The following is an 18,767-nucleotide window of genomic DNA, read 5'->3' as shown; positions in this document are numbered from 1 at the left end:
CTTTTGACTTGGGCTAAAAAGTTTACTGCTCCTAAGTATTGGGATAAGTCCCAATAAATCCACATTGATAATTCAGAATAACTATATTTAGAATTTACTCCCTTAGCAGTTTTTATCTTAAACCAGCAGAATGTATATCTGGGCTTAGAAAAATTTTCTGAAATCTCAAACAGTTGTTCATTTTGGGGAAATAAATACAATACCATTTTATAATTTTCTACATCTGTGCTGGAAACTCCAAGACAATTTAAACACTGCAGAAGCTTCCTTTACATGTATATAATTTCTAAAAGTCATCAAAGTTTTCGACTCAGAAGTTAGCTAACAGTTTTGTTTCACTTCAGTTAATCGGACCCAATAAAGGGCTTTATTTAAAAGTTTGCTTTTCTGGATTTAGCTTTAGGACACATTTACTTTTTCTTTTTTTACTGTACTTAGACTCCATACCTTCCCCAAGATCTCTTGGCAGCGGTCTTTGGGATCAGTGGTGGTGTGTATTGTAACACTCAAGAGCCTCCCCTAGGAACTTTGGGCAAGGGGAAAGATATTATAAGAATTAGGCGCCTCTTTTTCTCTATCGAGAACCCCGACTCGCCTCCAGCGCAGCAGTAAAACTTTCGATGGACAGGAGACTTAAACAACGTTCTTCCCAAAGATGGGCGGCTCTCCTATTTTATGGGAAGCCTAGAGATCTTACGTTCAGCAAAACTTGAATTTCCCCATAGATTTATATAGGATTTTATTGCTGCGCTGGAGGCGAGTCGGGAAGAGACGCATGAACGTTAGAGACGAATCCAATAAGCCTTTCAACGATTACGTTGAAACGGCTCAACGTTTTATCTGTAAAAAGAATACACTCGTCTTTCCGGAACTGGGAGGCTTTGAGATGCTGACTCTGATGTCTTCCTCTCGCTCGCTCTCTATATCGGAGTGGGAAGGGCAAATGTGAGCATTTGGACTCCCAGTCCCAAGATGCTTCGCGCTACATTTGAGGTTAAAGGTGAAGAAGAACATGGCGACGAGCGTGGAGCACGGGGAAGAGGTGGGAGAGATCGCGGAAACGTTCAAACACCTGGTGAGTGGGGTTTCTCTTATTAACTTTACTATTTACCGTCTCTTCATCTCTCTCCCTCTTCTAGTGCCTGATATTTCTTCTGTTTGCTTCTCCTTCATTTTAACTCTCTGTGAATGACACTTGCTATCTAGTTTTCTAGTAGTCTGTTTTGCTGTTTCTTTTTCTCTTTTTTTCCCCCTTAGCCTTCAAAGAAACAAACTCTATTATGGCAACGCGCGCACACACACACACACACACACACACACACACACTCCATAAAAGCAGGGGTCTACCACACTAGGTGGGATCCAAGGTGCATACTATGCAGAGAAGCCTCAGAGATACCAATACACAGTGGCAGGGTGTGAGATGCAAGCAGGAGTAGCATATACTGAAGGGCACCACCAAGCAGCTGGCGTTGTGTACAGGAACATCTGCACAATATATGGGCTACAATAGAATTCTTTATTAGCCAAGTGTGATTGGACACACAAGGAATTTGTCTTTGCATATGTTCTCAGTGTACATAAAAAGACAACATACATTCATCAAAAATCATAAGCTACAGCACCTAGTGATAGCCATAGGGTACAAATAAGTAATCAAATCACACTAGGAAATAATATAAATCGTAAAGATACAAGCAACAAAGTTACAGACCTGCAGTCATAAGTGGGAGGAGATGAGTGATAGGAATGATGAGAAGACTAATAGTAATAGTAATGCAGCCTTAGTGAATGGTTTGACAGTGATGAGGGAATTATTTCTTTAGCAAAGTGATTGTGTTTGGGAGAAAACTGTTCTTGTGTCAAGTTGTCTTGGTGTGCAATGCTCTATAGCATCGTTTTGAGGGTAGGAGTTGAAACAATCTATATTCAGGAACCTCCCAAGTTCAGATATGAGATCACACAAGAAGGTCGTGGAGAAAAAGAGGGCTAAGATCCTGTGAGACTTCTGGATTCTGATGGTCAGGCAGGTACTAGCCAATCAACAAGACATCATGGTAGTAGACAAAGACCAGAAGATAGTTGTAATGATAAATATAGTGGTACAAGTGACGGCAACATCAGGAAGAAGGCATATGAAAAGCTGGAGAAGTTCCAAGGCTGGAAGGTGGAACTAGAGAGGATGTGGAAAGTAAAAGCCAAAGTGATGCCAGTGGTGACTCCTAAGTCGGGACAGTGGTTACAACTGATCCCAGGAAAAACATTGCTTTCTGTCCAAAACAGTGCAATGTTAGGAACAGCTAAGATACTATATGGAATGTTCAGACTTCCAGGCCTCTGGTAAAGAACCTGAGATTGAGGAAGATATACCACTCTTAGGGGTGAGAAGGGATTTTTACATGCCACCCTAATCTTCCAACTCTGGGCCATATACAAGAAATAAAAAGACAAGTCTTAGGGTGGGGCACAGCCTCATTTAATTTTTGTCTCCTGATCTTGTAGACTTAAGGACTTTGATTTTTTAAAATGTTCTTTAAACTTTTACAAAAGCTAGACATGGTGATTGTATAGGTACCCATATTGACTTATGGAATAGAGAAACAAAACTAGTCATCCATACAGAATCATCATTAATTGACCTCTGATGTTACAACTCAGGTGTTTTCCTCTTTAACTTAAGGCTCTAGTTGTAAACTAAGCTAGAAGACAAGGGGTCATGATGGAATATTACTATGCAGGGATGTGATTCATTTCAAAGCTGACTTGATAAGCTTTACTGTATACATGAGACGTGATCAAGACTTATTATCATTTGTTCCAGAAATAACCTTATGAGAGCAAAATAGTTAAGAGAATGATGGTTATGCAGTTGCAGATGTCCTGAGAGAATTGGTCACATCTCTTTTTAGTCTGATTGTTGCCCTGGTTTGGAAATAAATTCAGTCATAGTAGACCTGCCGGGATAGATAGAAGAATTAGAAATTTTGATGTTTTGACTGCTTTTAATACCATTAATCATAGTATCTTACTGGAATTCCTTTTTGAGTTAAGGATTGCTTTGAGTTAAGGATTGTTATACTATTGTTAGTTGTAGTGATAGGCTTAGACTAATAAGTAGATTGCTGTACTCCTAGACCAGTGATGGCGAACCTTTTTTCCCTTGGGTGCCAAAAGCATGCCTCCAGGTGCCCACACCCATAATTTAATTACTCCCTGCACCGTGCCCCCTGTGCATGAGCACATTACACCCACCCCACCCCCCGCTGCCCCGTGCATGCGCACACCGCTGTTTTGGAATCTGGGGAGGGCAAAAACGGTCTTCCCCGCCCCCCGGAGGCCTTCCAGTGGCGAGAAACAGCCCTTTTCTTGATTTCGGGTGGGCCCGGTAGACCCGTTTTTCGCCCTCCCCAGGCTCCAGAGTTTTTCCTGAAGCCTGGGGAGGGTAAAAACAGGCTCCCTCCACTGGAGGCTGAGAACGCTCTCCCAGAGCCTCCACGCAAGCCCTGTACTTACCTGGCATTGCACAGAGACTCCTGGGAAGGGAAGGGCAGCGTGAGTGGGGCAGCTGAAAATTAGCTGGCCAGCACACACATGGGCACTGGAGTCCAGCTAGGGCAACGGCTCGCATGCCTGCTGATATGGCTCCTTGTGCTACCTGTGCCATAGGTTCGCCATCATTTTCCTAGACCCTGACAGTTGTTCTGTAGAGTGGCAGAGAGTGCTTTACCAGTACTTTCAAACATTTAGATCAGATGTCTTCAAACTTGGCAACTTTAAGACTTGTGGACTTGAAGTCCCAGAATTCTCCAGCCAGCAGAGCAGAGCTGGCTGGAGAATTCTGGGACTTGAAGTCCACAAGTCTTAAAGTTGCCAAGTTTAAAGACGTCTGATCTAGATAAATTCTGGGAGTTTAAGTCCACAAGTCTTAAAGTTGCCAAATTTGAAGACGTCTGATCTAGATAAATTCTGGGAGTTTAAGTCCACAAGTCTTAAAGTTGCCAAGTTTGAAGACGTCTGATCTAGATAAAGATAAAGTACCACCAATATTCTGGTGGTACTGAAGTCTTCTTCCTCATTACATTTCAGTTAGATGTGGCTGTGCACTAAACTGGTGTCTCTTTGTGAACCACATTAGAGATGTTGTGGAATGCATCAGGTTGAGAAAGGGGAAAGGAAGTAGGTCAAAATAGAATGTGGAAAATCCAAAGTAAACATTTATTCTGTTATGATCCTAAATCTAGTCTCTACTACTGCCATTCTGAATTTTAGAACTCTTTAGAACCATTTAGCCACTGAGTCCAATCTCCTGAATACTGCAGGAATCCAAATTAAATCATCTAAGATGGTTTTTTAATTTCTGTTTTAATACATACTGTGAAGATAAGTTACTGCCCCTCCAGGTAATTGGCTCCAGTGTCAAAATGTACTTGGTGTTAAGTTTTCTTTTTCCTGAGATTCAGTTGGAATCTAACCTGAGTCCCTTGTTTCATACCGTCCATTCTGGAACAAAAGAGTCTTTATGTCACATTATTTTCAAGTATTTGAAAATTACTACCACAATTCCCCTCAGTATTCTCTCCTCAAGATTAAGCATCTCTCCTCATAATCCTGAGTTTTAACCTCCTGATCATCTTTGTTTGAATATCTCTAAACCTATTCCGTTTTATGAATACTTCAAAATTAGTCCCCAGAACTGGATTTATATTACTACTCAAGATGGGGTTTGACCAAGGCAGAATACAGTGGAATGGCTATTCCCCACACATTAAAACTATGACTTTGTTGTATCTGCCTGCCTTGTAACCAATGTTCCCTCTAATTTTTTTTCAGTGTGAGCAGAAAAGTATAGTGTTTGAGCGGCATATTTTCATGCCTGAGCACCTGAATTCTTTTCACAGATGTCACCTAAGACAACAACGAAATCAGTATTATTTGAAACTCAAAGTTATGTTTATTCAAGGTACCCGCTTAATTAAAAGTGTTATATAATATCAGTATCACTTAACAATGATCCTGCTTAGCAACCAAAATGTTGGCTCAGAAACTGGCATTGAAGCATGCAAGTCTTAAAGCTGTCAAGTTACAAGACCCTTGCACTCCTAACCCTTTAGAAAAAAACCCAGGGGTCTTCAAACCTGACAGCTTTAAGATTTGTGGACTTCAACTCCCAGAATTCCTCCTCCAGTCATGTTGGCTCAGGAACTCTGGCATTGGAGCATGCAAGTCTTAAAGCTGTCAAGTTACAAGACCCTTGTACCCCTAACCCTTTAGGAAAAAAACCCCCAGGGGTCTTCAAACCTGACAGCTTTAAGCCTTGTGGACTTCAACTCCCAGAATTCCTCCTCCAGTCATGTTGCAGCAACATCATCTGCGTGGATCTGCTCCATCTTCGGGTTTTTTCACAGGGAGCAGGGCTGCCGCTGAAGATGCCAACGAGCCCCCGCTGCCACTAGAATAGCTGCTGCTGCCTCCTCCTCCAACAGCACCAACCTATTTGCTGCCCAGCGCTGCAGACGAGGTGAAGCCTCCAAAGCTCCCGCAGGCGCCCCCACCCATGGCAGCGGCGGCGGTGCCTCCCCCTCCGCTCGGAGCACCTCAGCTGGGCTCTGGGTTATCCCTGCCGACGCCTCCACCTCCGCTGTGCTTTTCCGAAGCCATGAGGCCTTTTTTCCTGCTCCCGCGCCCTCCGCTGCCTTCCACTAGCTCCCGCGGCCAAATGGCTCCTCAAAAGCACAACGGAGGAGGAAGGGGGAGGGATAACGCGGGGGCCAGCTCAGGTGCTCTGCGTGGAGGGAGAGGCACCTCAAAGGGGAGGTGGCACCTCCACGCAGAGCACTTGAGCTGGCCCCCGCGTTATCCCTCCCCCTTCCTCCTCCGCCGTCCTTTTGAGGAGCCATTTCGCCGCGGGAGATAGTGGAAGGCGGTGGAGGGGGCGGGAGCAGGAAAAAATAGCAATAGCAATAGCAGTAGACTTATATACCGCTTCATAGGCCTTTCAGGCCTCTCTAAGCGGTTTACAGAGAGTCAGCATATTGCCCCCAACAATCTGGGTCCTCATTTTACCCACCTCGGAAGGATGGAAGGCTGAGTCAACCCTGAGCCGGTGAGATTTGAACCGCTGACCTGCTGATCTAGCAGTAGCCTGCAGTGCTGCATTTAACCACTGCGCCACCTTGGCTCTCATGGCCTCATGGCTTCTGAAAAGCACGGCGGAAGTGGAGGCGGCAGCAAGGTTAACCCAGAGCCCAGCTGAGGTGGTCCGAGCGGAGGGGAAGGCACCGCTGCCGCTGCCATGGGCGGGGACGCCTGTGGGAGCTTTGGAGGCTTCACCTCAGCTGCAGCATTGGTGGCAAATCCGACAGTGCTGTTGGAGGAGGAGGAGGAGGCTTCTGGAGCCTGTGACAGAAATCACTGCGCACAGTTAGAAATGGCTGTGCGGTGTTTTCTTGCCACGTGCGCGGCCGCGCAGCCGCGCACCTTAGAGGGAACAGTGCTTGTAACCACATAATTCTGCTGGCTGATGTTCAATTTGCAAACTGATATTCCAAGACCAAGTATTCTCACTAAGAATCATAGTATCATGTATCACAACTATCACCAAAATAGGTATTTTCCATCTTATACTTGTGCCTGTGATCTTTGTTTCCTTCGAGAACGTTGCATTTTTTTGGTAAAATTTCATTCTCTTACTCTCTGCCAATATCTGTATTTTATCAAACTTGTATGCATTCTATTTCTGTCTTCCAGAGTATTAGCTATCCCATCCAATTTTGTGTAACTGGATCTATTAAGCATTGTCTCTTCTTCATCCAAGTCATTAATACAAATATTGACAGGTAGAGATTTTGGGACTGAATCGTATCGGTAGTCTTGACAACCTTGTGTCCAGTTTGATGAGGAATCACTAATGGGAATGTTCTGTGTATAATTTTCAAAGACAGATATGTACTGATTTAATTGACATGCCATCTAATACTTAACTAGCTTGTAAGCTTGTTAATCAGCATGTCATGACATACTTCATCAAATGCTTTGTTGTAGTCAAGATTCATTATATCTGCAATATTCCTACAATTTATTAAGGTTCATATAAAGACAGGCTGGCAAGATTTCTTCTTTCCAAATCAATGCTAATAAATTACTCCATTGCCTTAAAGGTGATTACAAATTGACTCTTTTATGGTCTGCTCCAGATTCTTAGAAAATAATGTTACATTCACTCTAGTTTATGCCCATGTTTGAATATACTTCCAGTCTTCACTTAAAGTCAACTAGCATTTTCCTGTCAACATTGCATTTTTTATTTTAAATTTAGTCAAATATTTCTTGATCATGTTTTTGTCTCAACCTTCAATGTTACCATGTCATAATTTCCTGGCAAAACACAATACTTTGGAGACGACTAAACCAAAATAAAAGTTTTTTTAATAGCTCTGACTTTACTTTGTTATTTGTTAGTAATTTTATGGTCTCATTGAGCAGCTGTTATACTGATTCTTTCCTTTTCCTTTTATTTTGAATGTATCTGTATAAGACGTTTCTATTATTCTTACTTAACACAGCTCCTTCTGAGAGTTAGTTTTCCTGACATAAGCTGTATAATTCCAAATTACTTTCCTATATTCTTCTTTTGTGACCTGGACTTGATTCTTTTCCAATTTTCTAGATGTGCTTTTGTCTTTAGATATTTTCTAAATTTGTGTAATGACATTGGTTTCTGATGTTCTCCATTTTTCCTCCTCACAACTGTTTGCAAGTGTATTTCCTTCTTTAGGAATTCACACTCATCTTGAAGTACTTTTTACCAGTTCTGTAAATAGACTGAAGGCAGAGGAGCAATTAATTTGGATTTTGGCAGGAGTAGATTTTTTTTTTTACAGATAGTGCAATCGCTATTTCTACTGCACATGTATCTTTTGAACAAATTCAGTTGCGATTTCCAGTCATGGAAGGCCACACTCCAGATCCTACTTGCCTTTCTGTACTAAGAATTTAAACCTTATTTATTTTTGTTATTTATTTCATATAGCAATAGCACTTAGATTTCTATACCGCTTCACAGTGCTTTACAGCCCTCTTTAAGTGGTTTACAGGGTTAGCATATTGCCCCCAACAAACTAGGTCCTCATTTTACCGACCTCAGAAGGATGGAAGGTTGAGTCAACCTTGAACCTGGTGAGATTCGAACTGCCAAATTGCATTAATTTATAGACACTAAAAGTTTCAAACTATGCTATAATATTTTTGATTTTTCAATGAGGGGTTTAAGGTCCCATTTCATTAATATTGTCACATTTTACATTACACAATTTTAAAGCTCATTAGAGTTGTTGCTTTTTCCCATCCAAAAATTCAGTTTAAACCCTCCTAATCAACCTGCATTTCAACCTCTGGGCCTTGTTGAGATGACTAAGGGTTTTAGCACCTCCCCCCCTCCTTTCTGAAGACAGACCAGTGTAAAAGAGAAACATAATCGTGTTATTTTAAGTAAAATAAAAGATGTAAAAGTGTTTACTTTAAAAAATAAACCGGATGTAGTGCTTGAGACAGATCACAAGAGGGCAATAATTTGCTACATTTAATGCGTCTGGGCAAGATCTTAGAAGAGAGTCTGCTACTAGACCTTATATTTTAGTTCACAAGAAAAAAAAAATACAGAACAAAAAATATCTTCTTCAGCCTGACAGGAAAAAATAGCTGATGATGGATGAACAGAATTTTCTCTTTTCCCAGAAAACATAACCCCAAGATAAAAAGGCTTAACTAGCACCCTAGAGAGAGGGGGGGGGGGGGGAGAGAGAGAGAGAAAGATAAAAAAAATAACACTGTTTTTCTCTGGGCTTGTTTACCAGTTCCCAGGAGACAAATAGATTCCTGATGCACAAGTCCCTTTTCGCCTTCATGAATTTTTTTGAGCTTCTGTCAGATTCCCACCTTCATCAGAGGAACATTTTTAGGTTTCTCCTTTTTCCAAGCGCCAGTACTCCATTTCTCCCTTGTTCTCAAAGAATTGAAATCATTCTTTCATTTGCTGAGAAGGAGGCCTGGGAGAATTCTGATTCTGTATGAGATGGAAAACATGACTCTGACACTTGACGATTTAGCTCTGTCTGTCATGAGGACTGGAGTCTGGAATATGTGACTTTGGAGCAATCCCATTTTGCAGTGAGTGGTTTTCTTCAGAGTCTGTTTCATCTACAAGGGCCTGAAAATATTTCTGAATTCCATTGGGCCAAAGTAGTTTTACATTCTGGTTGTTATTCTTGTCCTGTGGGCTTGCATCTTTTTTCCCCACGACCATTTTTTTAATGCTTTTTTTTTTTTTAACTGATAAATCCTTGTGGTTTCTCATCTTGGAAGTGTGGCCATTTGTTCCTCTATCTCTTTGACATTTCTTCAATAGAGCTATTAAGCTCCCTCGAGGTGGGCAGAAAACTTGTAGTGAGTTGTTCCCAGAGATAGAAATTTATTTTCTATGAGATTGCACTTCATCAGAAAGAAAAAATATATAAAAAGGTAAGGGTTCCCCACGCACATATGTGCTAGTCGTTCCTGACTCCAAGGGGTGCTGCTCATCTCCGTTTCAAAGCCGAAGAACCAGCGCTGACCAAAGATGTCTCCGTGGTCATGTGGCTGGCATGACATAACACCAAAGGCGCATGGAATGCTGTTACATTCCCACCAAAGGTGGTTCCTATTTTTCTACTTGTATTTTTACTTGCTTTTGAACTGCTAGGTTGGCAGAAGTTGGGACAAGTAACGGGAGCTCACTCCGTTACACAGTGCTAGGGATTCAAACCAGCAAATTGCCAACCTTTCTGATTGACAAGCTCAACATCTTAGTCACTGAGTCACCGCGTCCCTCTTAATAAAATAAATATATAATTGAGGGTATCGTTAAATCATTACTGACACTGTAGGGTCAAGTAGTTATGGCAGCTTTGGTTAGTATACCAACCACACATTTTTCTCAAGAGGGATATCTTAGCAATTCAATAATTCATTATCTAATATTTAAATAATATTTTATGATTATTAAACATAGTAATGTGTTTAAAAATAATTACATTAGCTGCCAGCAAGCTTCTAAAACCAAAGTTTTACTTATGATCTACAGGGCCCTGAATTGGATGGGATTGTCTTTGTAATTTCACCCTTGATCAATTTCTTTCTTTGTTGGAGAGGTCCTCCTGCACCTGCCTAGAACTGCAAAATGCAATTATGCTTGCCTGTTGATGAGCTTTCTCTGTGATAAGGACTTTACTCTCCTGGAATGTTTTCTCTCCTGAAATTCATGAGCCACGGTGACTCAGTGGTTAGAATGCAGTACTGCAGGCTACTTTTGTTGAGTGCCAGCTGCCTGCAATTGGCAGTTCGAATGTCACCAGGCTCAAGGTTGACTCAGCCTTCCATTCTTCCGAGGTGGGTAAAATGAGGACCCAGCTTGTTGGGGGCACTGTGCTGACTCTATAAACCACTTAGAGAGCACCATGAAACGGTATATAAATCTTACGTATTATTGCTATAAGATACTGTTATTACTTACATTAGGAAGTTGTTGAAGATCTATATCTTTACCCAAGTCGTCTCTGTATGAAGATTCGATAAAAATCATTTTTCCTTTCATTTATTACTATATGTTTTGCTTCATTTTATATTATATTTTGCATTGTATAAATCTGTTTTCAGATGCTTTTGTAAACATACATTAATAAAAATATAATTGTTCTTCTTTTAAAATTTCCAGTTTTCTGGAAATGGAAAGAGAGAGAGAGAGAAATGCTACCGTTTGTATTCAGATCTGTGACCTCTTGCTTACCATAGATGTGCTTCTTCCCTCTTTTTTCTTTAAAATAACAGGGAGTGACAGATGTACTGTGCGAAGCATGCAGCCAGTTAGGATGGAAGACACCAACAAAGATCCAGATAGAAGCTGTTCCACTTGCACTTCAAGGTGAGTATGATTCTGGGACCTGCAATTTAAGGAAAAGGAACAAAGTTTGCAACACTGATAGATGTAATCTGTTATTCAGAACAATGTAATGAACGGGTCTGCATTTCCAATTCTGTGAACTAGGCTAAATAGCAAGAAATCTTTCATTTATTTATGGGACCTTTCCACATACCTCCATTGTTTAGTCTAACCCTAGATTAATGATAAATATAGTTTTTAAAGATTGTTAGCTATTTGGGAAAAGAGCCAAATGCTTCACTAAGTGAAAAGAGAACCATCTTACTTCTGGTGCTCTCTTGTACATTTGCTCAACTAAAATTTTGATTCTGTCAATCTATTGTTACTCCCCCCCCCCCCCCAAATTGGCATTGAATGTGACTGTTCTTTTTTTCCTCATAGGTCGGGACATCATTGGCTTAGCCGAGACAGGATCTGGAAAAACAGGGGCTTTTGCTTTGCCCATCCTTCAGGCATTATTAGAAACTCCCCAGCGCTTCTTTGCTCTGGTACTTACACCCACCCGGGAGTTAGCCTTTCAGATCTCTGAACAGTTTGAGGCTCTTGGATCTTCCATTGGTGTCCAGAGTAGTAAGTATCCTGTTTCCTCAAAAATAAGACCTCTGTGGATAATAAGCCCTCCCCGAAAATATTGCAGCACAGCAGCAGCCATGAGGTGACCACTCTTTCTGCCTCCTGCACCTCAAAAATAATAAGACCTCCCTGAAAATAAGGCCAAGTGCTTATTTCGGGGGTGGTGGTGCAAAAGAAAATAAGACCCTGTCTTATTTTCAGGGACTTCCAATGAATATAAAACATTGTGAAATTGAAGAGAATAAGAAAGCATCTTTACTAAATACAGATTCATCTATTTGTTCTAAACTTTCTTATCATATACATAAAATTTGCAACTATTGTTCCCGTTTACATACAAATCACTCACAAATGTCTGTCTAACGTTCACTGCAAGTTATTTGGTTTTTCAGCTGACAATATAGCAAATACATTACTTACAGAGACAAACTGTTGTGGTAGCGGTTGAATAGTGTGATTGACTTGCTGAGGTGGCCATTATTTAATGTTTCCTTTCTTTTCCCTAAGCTGTCATTGTTGGAGGAATTGACATGATGTCCCAATCTTTGGCCCTAGCCAAGAAGCCCCATGTAATTATTGGTAAGGATCTACTCTATAATTTGATCTTATGAAAACAGTGAGATACTAAATAAGGGTTAGGAGATACAATTGACTATCTGATGCATTCCCCCTCTCTTGCCTAGCCACCTTAATGATCCTTGAATCCAATTAACTAATTACTGGTTTTGTATTTTAAAACAATAACAATTGAGAAAACTTATCTGACACAATGACTTATAATGTCCTTTTGGGTGCTGTGTTTGTTTGAATCTCTTAAATTTTAATTTCTCTAATTCATTACCTTTCGTTTTGACAAATTTCCTATGGACAATAGTAACTGATATATGCTGTTTGGATAGCATTTTCTCATCAAATTTAGCTTTAGAATGAATGGATTAGCCATCTTGCATCTACTCTTTCCTAGAGAGGAATTCATTTAACCTATTAAGAGCAAGTCCTTGGGTTGCTGAGGTTCAATAAGCCCATGTAATTTCATGTCTATTTCGGACCTCAGCATATGCTTTGCAAACTTTTTGGCAGAGGGAAGCGATGGTCCTATTTTGCCTGTTAACCAGAAGAGCCACAGCAGACTAGAAACCGGAAGACAGCAAGTTCTAGTCTTCCATAATTAGCTATGAAAGGCAACTGGGTAAACTTGCACCAGTCACTCTCTCTCAGCCCAACCAACCTTACAAAGTTGTTGTGGGGAAATAGGAAGAGGAAGCTGTGCTTTATATGTTCACCGCCTTGAGTTATTTGTAAAAAATAATAAAGGTGAGATATGAATAAATGAATAAATAAATAAAGAACCCTTATAATACTCTTTTCTCAGCTACGCCTGGTCGTCTTATTGATCATCTTGAGAATACAAAGGGTTTCAATCTTAGAGCTCTGAAATTCCTAGTTATGGATGAAGCTGACCGGATCCTCAATATGGATTTTGAAACAGAGGTGAGGTGTGCCCATCCCTGTCATTTTAGAATGGTTCATTGTATTGTTAAGCTGGTATTTTTCAGAAATATGGTTCCAAAATAACACATACATTCATGGGACAGGTCAGGCTTTCCTTCCTGATATTGAATGTATATCCTGTTTTCTCTTGGTCACTTAGAAGTAGCTGCTTGGGAAGTAGATTTATTAAGTTCCTTTAATATGGCTATGACCCTTCCCAGTGCATCCTTGCTAAAATGAGCCCACATAAACTTGAACTGTTCCCATTGGAACCTTTTAGTTGCTAAACTCATCATTCCTTGCTGAAGAGTAGTGCAATGTCTTGGCTTAAATTCAAAGTTTTTGCTCTGTGGCTTCCATCAGTCAAACTTGGTATAGGTCTCCATGCATGCCCATTGACTAGTGTTCTATTTTTTTACATTTCTCTTTACAGGTAGATAAGATCCTGAAAGTAATTCCCAGAGACAGGAAGACATTTCTCTTTTCTGCTACGATGACTAAAAAGGTATGAGGCAGCTTATCACTTTGCCTTTGCTTAGGAGAGTGAGACAGAATTAGGAGATAGAGGAACAGTGGAATTATTGTCTGCAAATTTAATTTTAATTCTCAGGTGCAAAAACTCCAGCGTGCAGCCCTCAAAGACCCTGTGAAATGTGCAGTGTCATCGAAATATCAGACAGTTGAAAAACTTCAGCAATACTATATTTTTATTCCTTCCAAGTTCAAGGTAATTTATTTTTCTTTTTTGCTTTGGACTTTCTTTACTGCTTGGCATTTTTTTAAATTTGTTCCCCTTTGCCTTTCATATTTCCTGATTTAAGTTCTTTTTTTTTGATGCTCTTAGGATAGTTATCTTGTGTACATTCTGAATGAACTTGCTGGCAACTCATTCATGATATTCTGCAGCACATGCAACAATACTCAGAGGACGGCACTCTTGCTTCGAAATTTGGGCTTTACTGCTATTCCCCTCCATGGACAGATGAGCCAGGTACAGGCTAATGTGCTTGCAAGAAAATTTCTAGATTACTATATGAAGTAACAAATGTGTAATAAGAGCAAATCAGTATGTCCTCAAATTTGTTTTCCTTTCAATAATTTTTTGCCCAATGGGATTGTGTGTGACACATTCCAACATTGTGATTAATAAATAATGCTTTCATACCTTCCTTTTTGCCATGCAAAATGAAGTGAAAAAAACCATACGTGAATGCAAATGTGCTCTTTTGTCCTTCTAGAATAAACGACTGGGATCACTGAACAAGTTCAAAGCTAAAGCACGGTCCATCTTGTTGGCTACTGATGTTGCAAGTAGAGGGCTTGACATCCCTCATGTTGATGTAGTGATAAACTTTGATATTCCTACCCATTCTAAGGTGAGCTGAAAAAGCTGTTAGCTGAGGTACGACAGACTCTGCCGCCTAGAATTTGCAAAAACGTCATTAAAGATTTTGAAACTGAATTTGCCTATTTATTAAGAACTTTTTGTGAAGGCTTGTTGTGTGAAGTTTAGGAGACCTGGACCACACAGCAAGGCTTTTCGGTTGTGACCCCCAGAATATTGCTCTCACCTGTAGCTCTTTCTGTCTTAACATTTTGTAAGATCATTGGAACAAGTCGGTTCTGCTGTGCCTTTAATCCTAATTGATTGATTAGCAAAATTTGTCTTGGAGGTGGATTTAATATTGTTTTTCTTGTATCTTTTCTTTATACACTGCTCAGAGTTTGTGAATTGGGGAAAATTACAAAAAAAATATCTATAAAATAAACTAGAAGAAATGGGCAACTCTTGGCCCTGTTCTTCCATGATTTCATATAGAGTTGTGAAGCACTGATTAATATTAAAGCTCAGAAAGCTAAAGGTATGTCAGCAAGAGCTTGAATGAAAGAGTGAGAATTATAGATAAAACGAATTAGTAGTGTAGGTTTGAGGCAGTGAGGGTGAGGTGATGGGACCATCACCTTTAGTGGTGGTAGCAGCTCCACAATGGACCTTTCCTGTTGGAATCTCAAATAAGAGCAGAGTCACATATGACTTTACATTTTACACTACAAATAGCGCATACTGTATTGCTTTATAAGGAATTAACTTGGTTTTCCCCTTACCAGTTTTAGAAAGCTGAGCTGGCTTCCTTTATCTGGAAAACTGTGTTTTAATAATTGACATTTATGATGCAAAAGTTTTTTTGGGGGGACATTTATTTTAATGGTTGTCCTATGACCACCATCTTGTTCAGTTATTTACTTTGGATTCCTTTCAGGATTACATTCATCGAGTAGGGAGAACAGCTCGAGCTGGACGATCTGGTAAATCGATCACCTTTGTGTCACAGTAAGATATTATTTTGTGCTACTCCAGCTGTACCACTATCAGAATTTATGTATTCCAATGCAGTGATTTCCATCTACAGTGTCCATGGGGAATCCACAGTTATTTTAAGGGTCCGGCAATTTGCAGTAAACGTGTGTGTGTGTGTGTGTGTGTGTGTGTGTGTGTGTGTGTGTGTGAAGCATCCCAGCCCTTGCACAATTGGAAGGAGATTTGAGAGAAAAACAGTTGAGTTGGGCTAATTCTTTTCTCCTTCCAATGCTAGATTTCCCTATGTCCCAGGATATATAATGTAAGCATAGCTTTTCTTAACATTATTAAGTTTCTGCATTACACCTGGCCTTAATTTATGTAGACTGCCCATAAATTGATGAGTGAAGCCCCTGCAGGCTTTTACTGAGGGGTAAACTCGGATGTGCAGATAGCCTGCCTAGTATTTGCAGCAGAATCTTCCAGACAGGCCATAGTTTATGATATATTATTTGCTCTGTTCTTATATAACACTGATGTCTACAATGGTTTTGACTCAGAGGCCCACTTCGTAATTGTATTTTTGCTATATAGTGGAGAAAGTTCTGTTTTGTTGAAGATCGAAATGAAAAATTAATAAAATGAATCAATAGCATAAAATATTGGTGAGTTTGTGTTGCTTTTAACACTCAAGTAACTGACAGGCAATTAAATGGGCTGAGATTCTTTCTCCTCTTGCAGGTATGATGTGGAACTCTTCCAGCGCATTGAGCACCTGATTGGCAAAAAGCTGCCAGCCTTTCCCACTCAAGAGGAAGAGGTCATGATGTTGACTGAGCGTGTGGCTGAAGCGCAGAGATTTGCTCGCATGGTAGGCTGCTTTAATGCTTGGTCTGGGTTTGTTTTATGTAGAAAATGTAGCTGTTTCACCCATGATTGTGAGAATAATATTAGCATTTATACAGCTAATATACAGAAGTATATTGCTTTGGCAGTCAGATTCCAAACAAGGCTGCAAGAGCTGAGAGATTCTTTTATTCTTGCATGAAGAATTGTATTGTATGCTTTCACTATTCTAGTTCTTTTTTCTTTTCCAACATTAAAAACATCAACTCAGGAGCAACTCTAAGGGGTTTTTTGCTTTTTCTATCACTACCAACCTTTTCCTAATTAATTTCTATTAAATAACATGCCCAAAATGCTACCTAGGGGAGTATTTGAATGCAAAATCACATGCCAACAAGAATGGTTGTTTAATATTTTCAGCAGCTGTTTATCTTCTTCATTGTGTCAGTGATTGATTTCCTTAGAGGTCTCCTGTTTCCTTTGCAGGAATTGAGGCAACAAGGGGAAAAGAAGAAACGCTCTCGAGATGAGACAAATGATGATGATGACGATGATGCAGAAGGAGCGTTGGGAGTCAGGAAAAAAGTTACTGGTGGGAAAAAAAAGAAATGGAAAGTTCAGAAATAAATACCATCAGACTTCATTTCTCTATATTTTTATGCAGTTTTTTTTTTATCCAACATCATTATCAGAATGACTTTCAAGGACTCATGAAGAACATCTCAGCAAATTTAGCAGTCCACCCTCATGGATATAATCTAGAAATGATTTTCCTTGCAAACTGGGAAAATCTCTTAACATTGGAAGAGTCTTATTAGTCTCTAACAGCAGTTGGGATTCCTCTGAAGAAAGCAGAAGAGAACAGATTCCATGGATTCTTTATGGACGGTGGAATTGAGAATATGGCAGAAGCTTTTCAGTCGGCTGCCACCCAAGTTGCAGTCAATTATTTTTGCAGCCCATATTTATTAATAAGATAATTTGCAAAAACATGGGGTGGAGTGGGGGAGAAAAAAGTAATGTATTCTAATGTTCAGTATGCGTCAGCAAATAGCAGACTAATAAGATCCTTGAATATTAAAGTGAAGGACTTGATACGGAGGAGAAGAATTAAAAAAAAGCCTCTGCTAAAATTTGTGTTTACTTATTTATATAATTGTGCTATGGCTGCAACTTCTCAGTTTCCTTTCTCAGTTTATCTGACATTTAGCCATATTTATTTGTCTTAGTCTGTTATGAATGCATCTGTGGACTCTGCAGTTTAGTAAAACTTCTTTACTATAAAGATCTGTCTTTATAGTAAAGAAATTTTATAAACTGGTGGTTTTTCTATGGCGGGTCATTCCTGAGGCAATTCTTCTTGACAGCCAACACTAAGAGGCGCTCTTTTTTCACCTCAGGTCTGTGCCAGAGTGAATTGTCTGATTGATTGCTCATAAAGCAAGAATCCAAAGCCATGCCCAGGAATTCAAACGAGAGAGCACTGTTGCAAGTTTGTCATCATTTTCTGTCTTACATCTTCCACTGTTGGCTCATTTCTTGTGGGTGACTATTAAGAAGGAAACTTCACCCAAGCAGATCAGATACCTGATTGATGAGTTGGAATTTGAAGACATTCTTTTTAATTCCCCTGTTGACCACATAGTTTCAGCTCTTAGAACTGTGTTTTACCTGTGTTGTAGAGTCACCCAATGGGACAATCCCAGAGATACAACGAACAACCAAAGCCAGGACTACAGTAACATTTAGAACTTTATAAAATAGAAAGAGCAACAGATGTCCATAGGGGAGCTTTCATCCCAATTAGTCATGATAGATCGTAGCAGGAGGCACTTTGTCCTGACATGTTTATCAGCTGGCTTCTTTAACATCCAGGCTATTTATTAATTAAATTTGCCTACAAGATTTACAGTTCTAGGCTCCCCTTTCCATCTGGTTCAGGAAATGATGGAAATCATTATAAGGTTGGCATTTGCATATTCATATTGGGAAAAACTGGGTGGGAACGGGAGGCGCTGTACTTCCTGCTCCCAAGCTGCATGTGATAAAATCCGATTGAAGGGAAAGGGAAGCTAGTTATGTGATCAAGGAGAGCTAAGAGTTAATTATATTGATAGCAGGAATGGAAAGACTATTTAAGTTGAAAAGGGGAGGCAAAGATCTGATAGCCAGAAGGCAGCTGGACTTCCTTGGAAAAACAGCAGGAAGAGACTAGTACTAATAAAAAATATTCTAGCTCTAGTCAGCCTTGCAGAATAGTTTTCACAACATTCTGATATTTTCATTTACAATGCATTTTTGAACCAGGACATTTTATAATAAGATTTTGAAACTTAATTTTTTACATTTTTGTTGCTATCATAAAGCTTATGAGAGAGGGAGAGGCCTGTATATAACAAGGAATTTTATAATACTGTACATATGCTCTAGCCTAATGGGCACTACATTTTCAATGGCTGGGAATAAACAGCCATTCATAACTATAGGAGAAAATGGTCACAATAATGGTCACAAATTTGCAGTAGAGGTGGCTTCTTATTTTATATGCGGGTTTGGCAGAGGCTGAGAAGGACCCGTTACATGGAT

The 18,767-nt window shown here is 39.9% G+C and overlaps 1 protein-coding gene across 1 annotated transcript; it reads left to right on the top strand.

Moving 5' to 3' along the window:
* The first annotated feature begins 998 nt into the window (after positions 1 to 998).
* Positions 999 to 17,314, top strand: DDX47 (DEAD-box helicase 47). The gene is made up of 12 exons (XM_032221997.1): positions 999 to 1,075; positions 10,861 to 10,954; positions 11,354 to 11,542; positions 12,053 to 12,124; positions 12,918 to 13,036; positions 13,470 to 13,541; positions 13,647 to 13,763; positions 13,881 to 14,027; positions 14,275 to 14,412; positions 15,298 to 15,368; positions 16,077 to 16,206; positions 16,668 to 17,314. Exons 1-12 carry the CDS (start codon positions 1,013 to 1,015, stop codon positions 16,806 to 16,808), a joined length of 1,353 nt encoding a protein of 450 aa, XP_032077888.1. The 5' UTR covers positions 999 to 1,012; the 3' UTR covers positions 16,809 to 17,314.
* Positions 17,315 to 18,767: the final 1,453 nt, after the last annotated feature.

The sequence above is a fragment of the Thamnophis elegans genome, chromosome 7, assembly GCF_009769535.1.
Source record: "Thamnophis elegans isolate rThaEle1 chromosome 7, rThaEle1.pri, whole genome shotgun sequence".
Classification (NCBI taxonomy): Eukaryota; Metazoa; Chordata; class Lepidosauria; order Squamata; family Colubridae; genus Thamnophis; species Thamnophis elegans.
Note: the sequence above shows the minus strand (reverse complement) of the source record. Positions and strands in the feature narration are given on the sequence as shown.

Coding starts and splice junctions, on each gene's coding strand:
- DDX47 (XM_032221997.1), top strand. CDS start 1,013: ATGGCGACGAGCGTGGAGCACGGGGAAGAGGTGGGAGAGATCGCGGAA. Junction 13,037..13,469: donor ATATGGATTTTGAAACAGAG/GTGAGGTGTGCC, acceptor TTCTCTTTACAG/GTAGATAAGATCCTGAAAGT. Junction 13,542..13,646: donor CTGCTACGATGACTAAAAAG/GTATGAGGCAGC, acceptor TTTAATTCTCAG/GTGCAAAAACTCCAGCGTGC.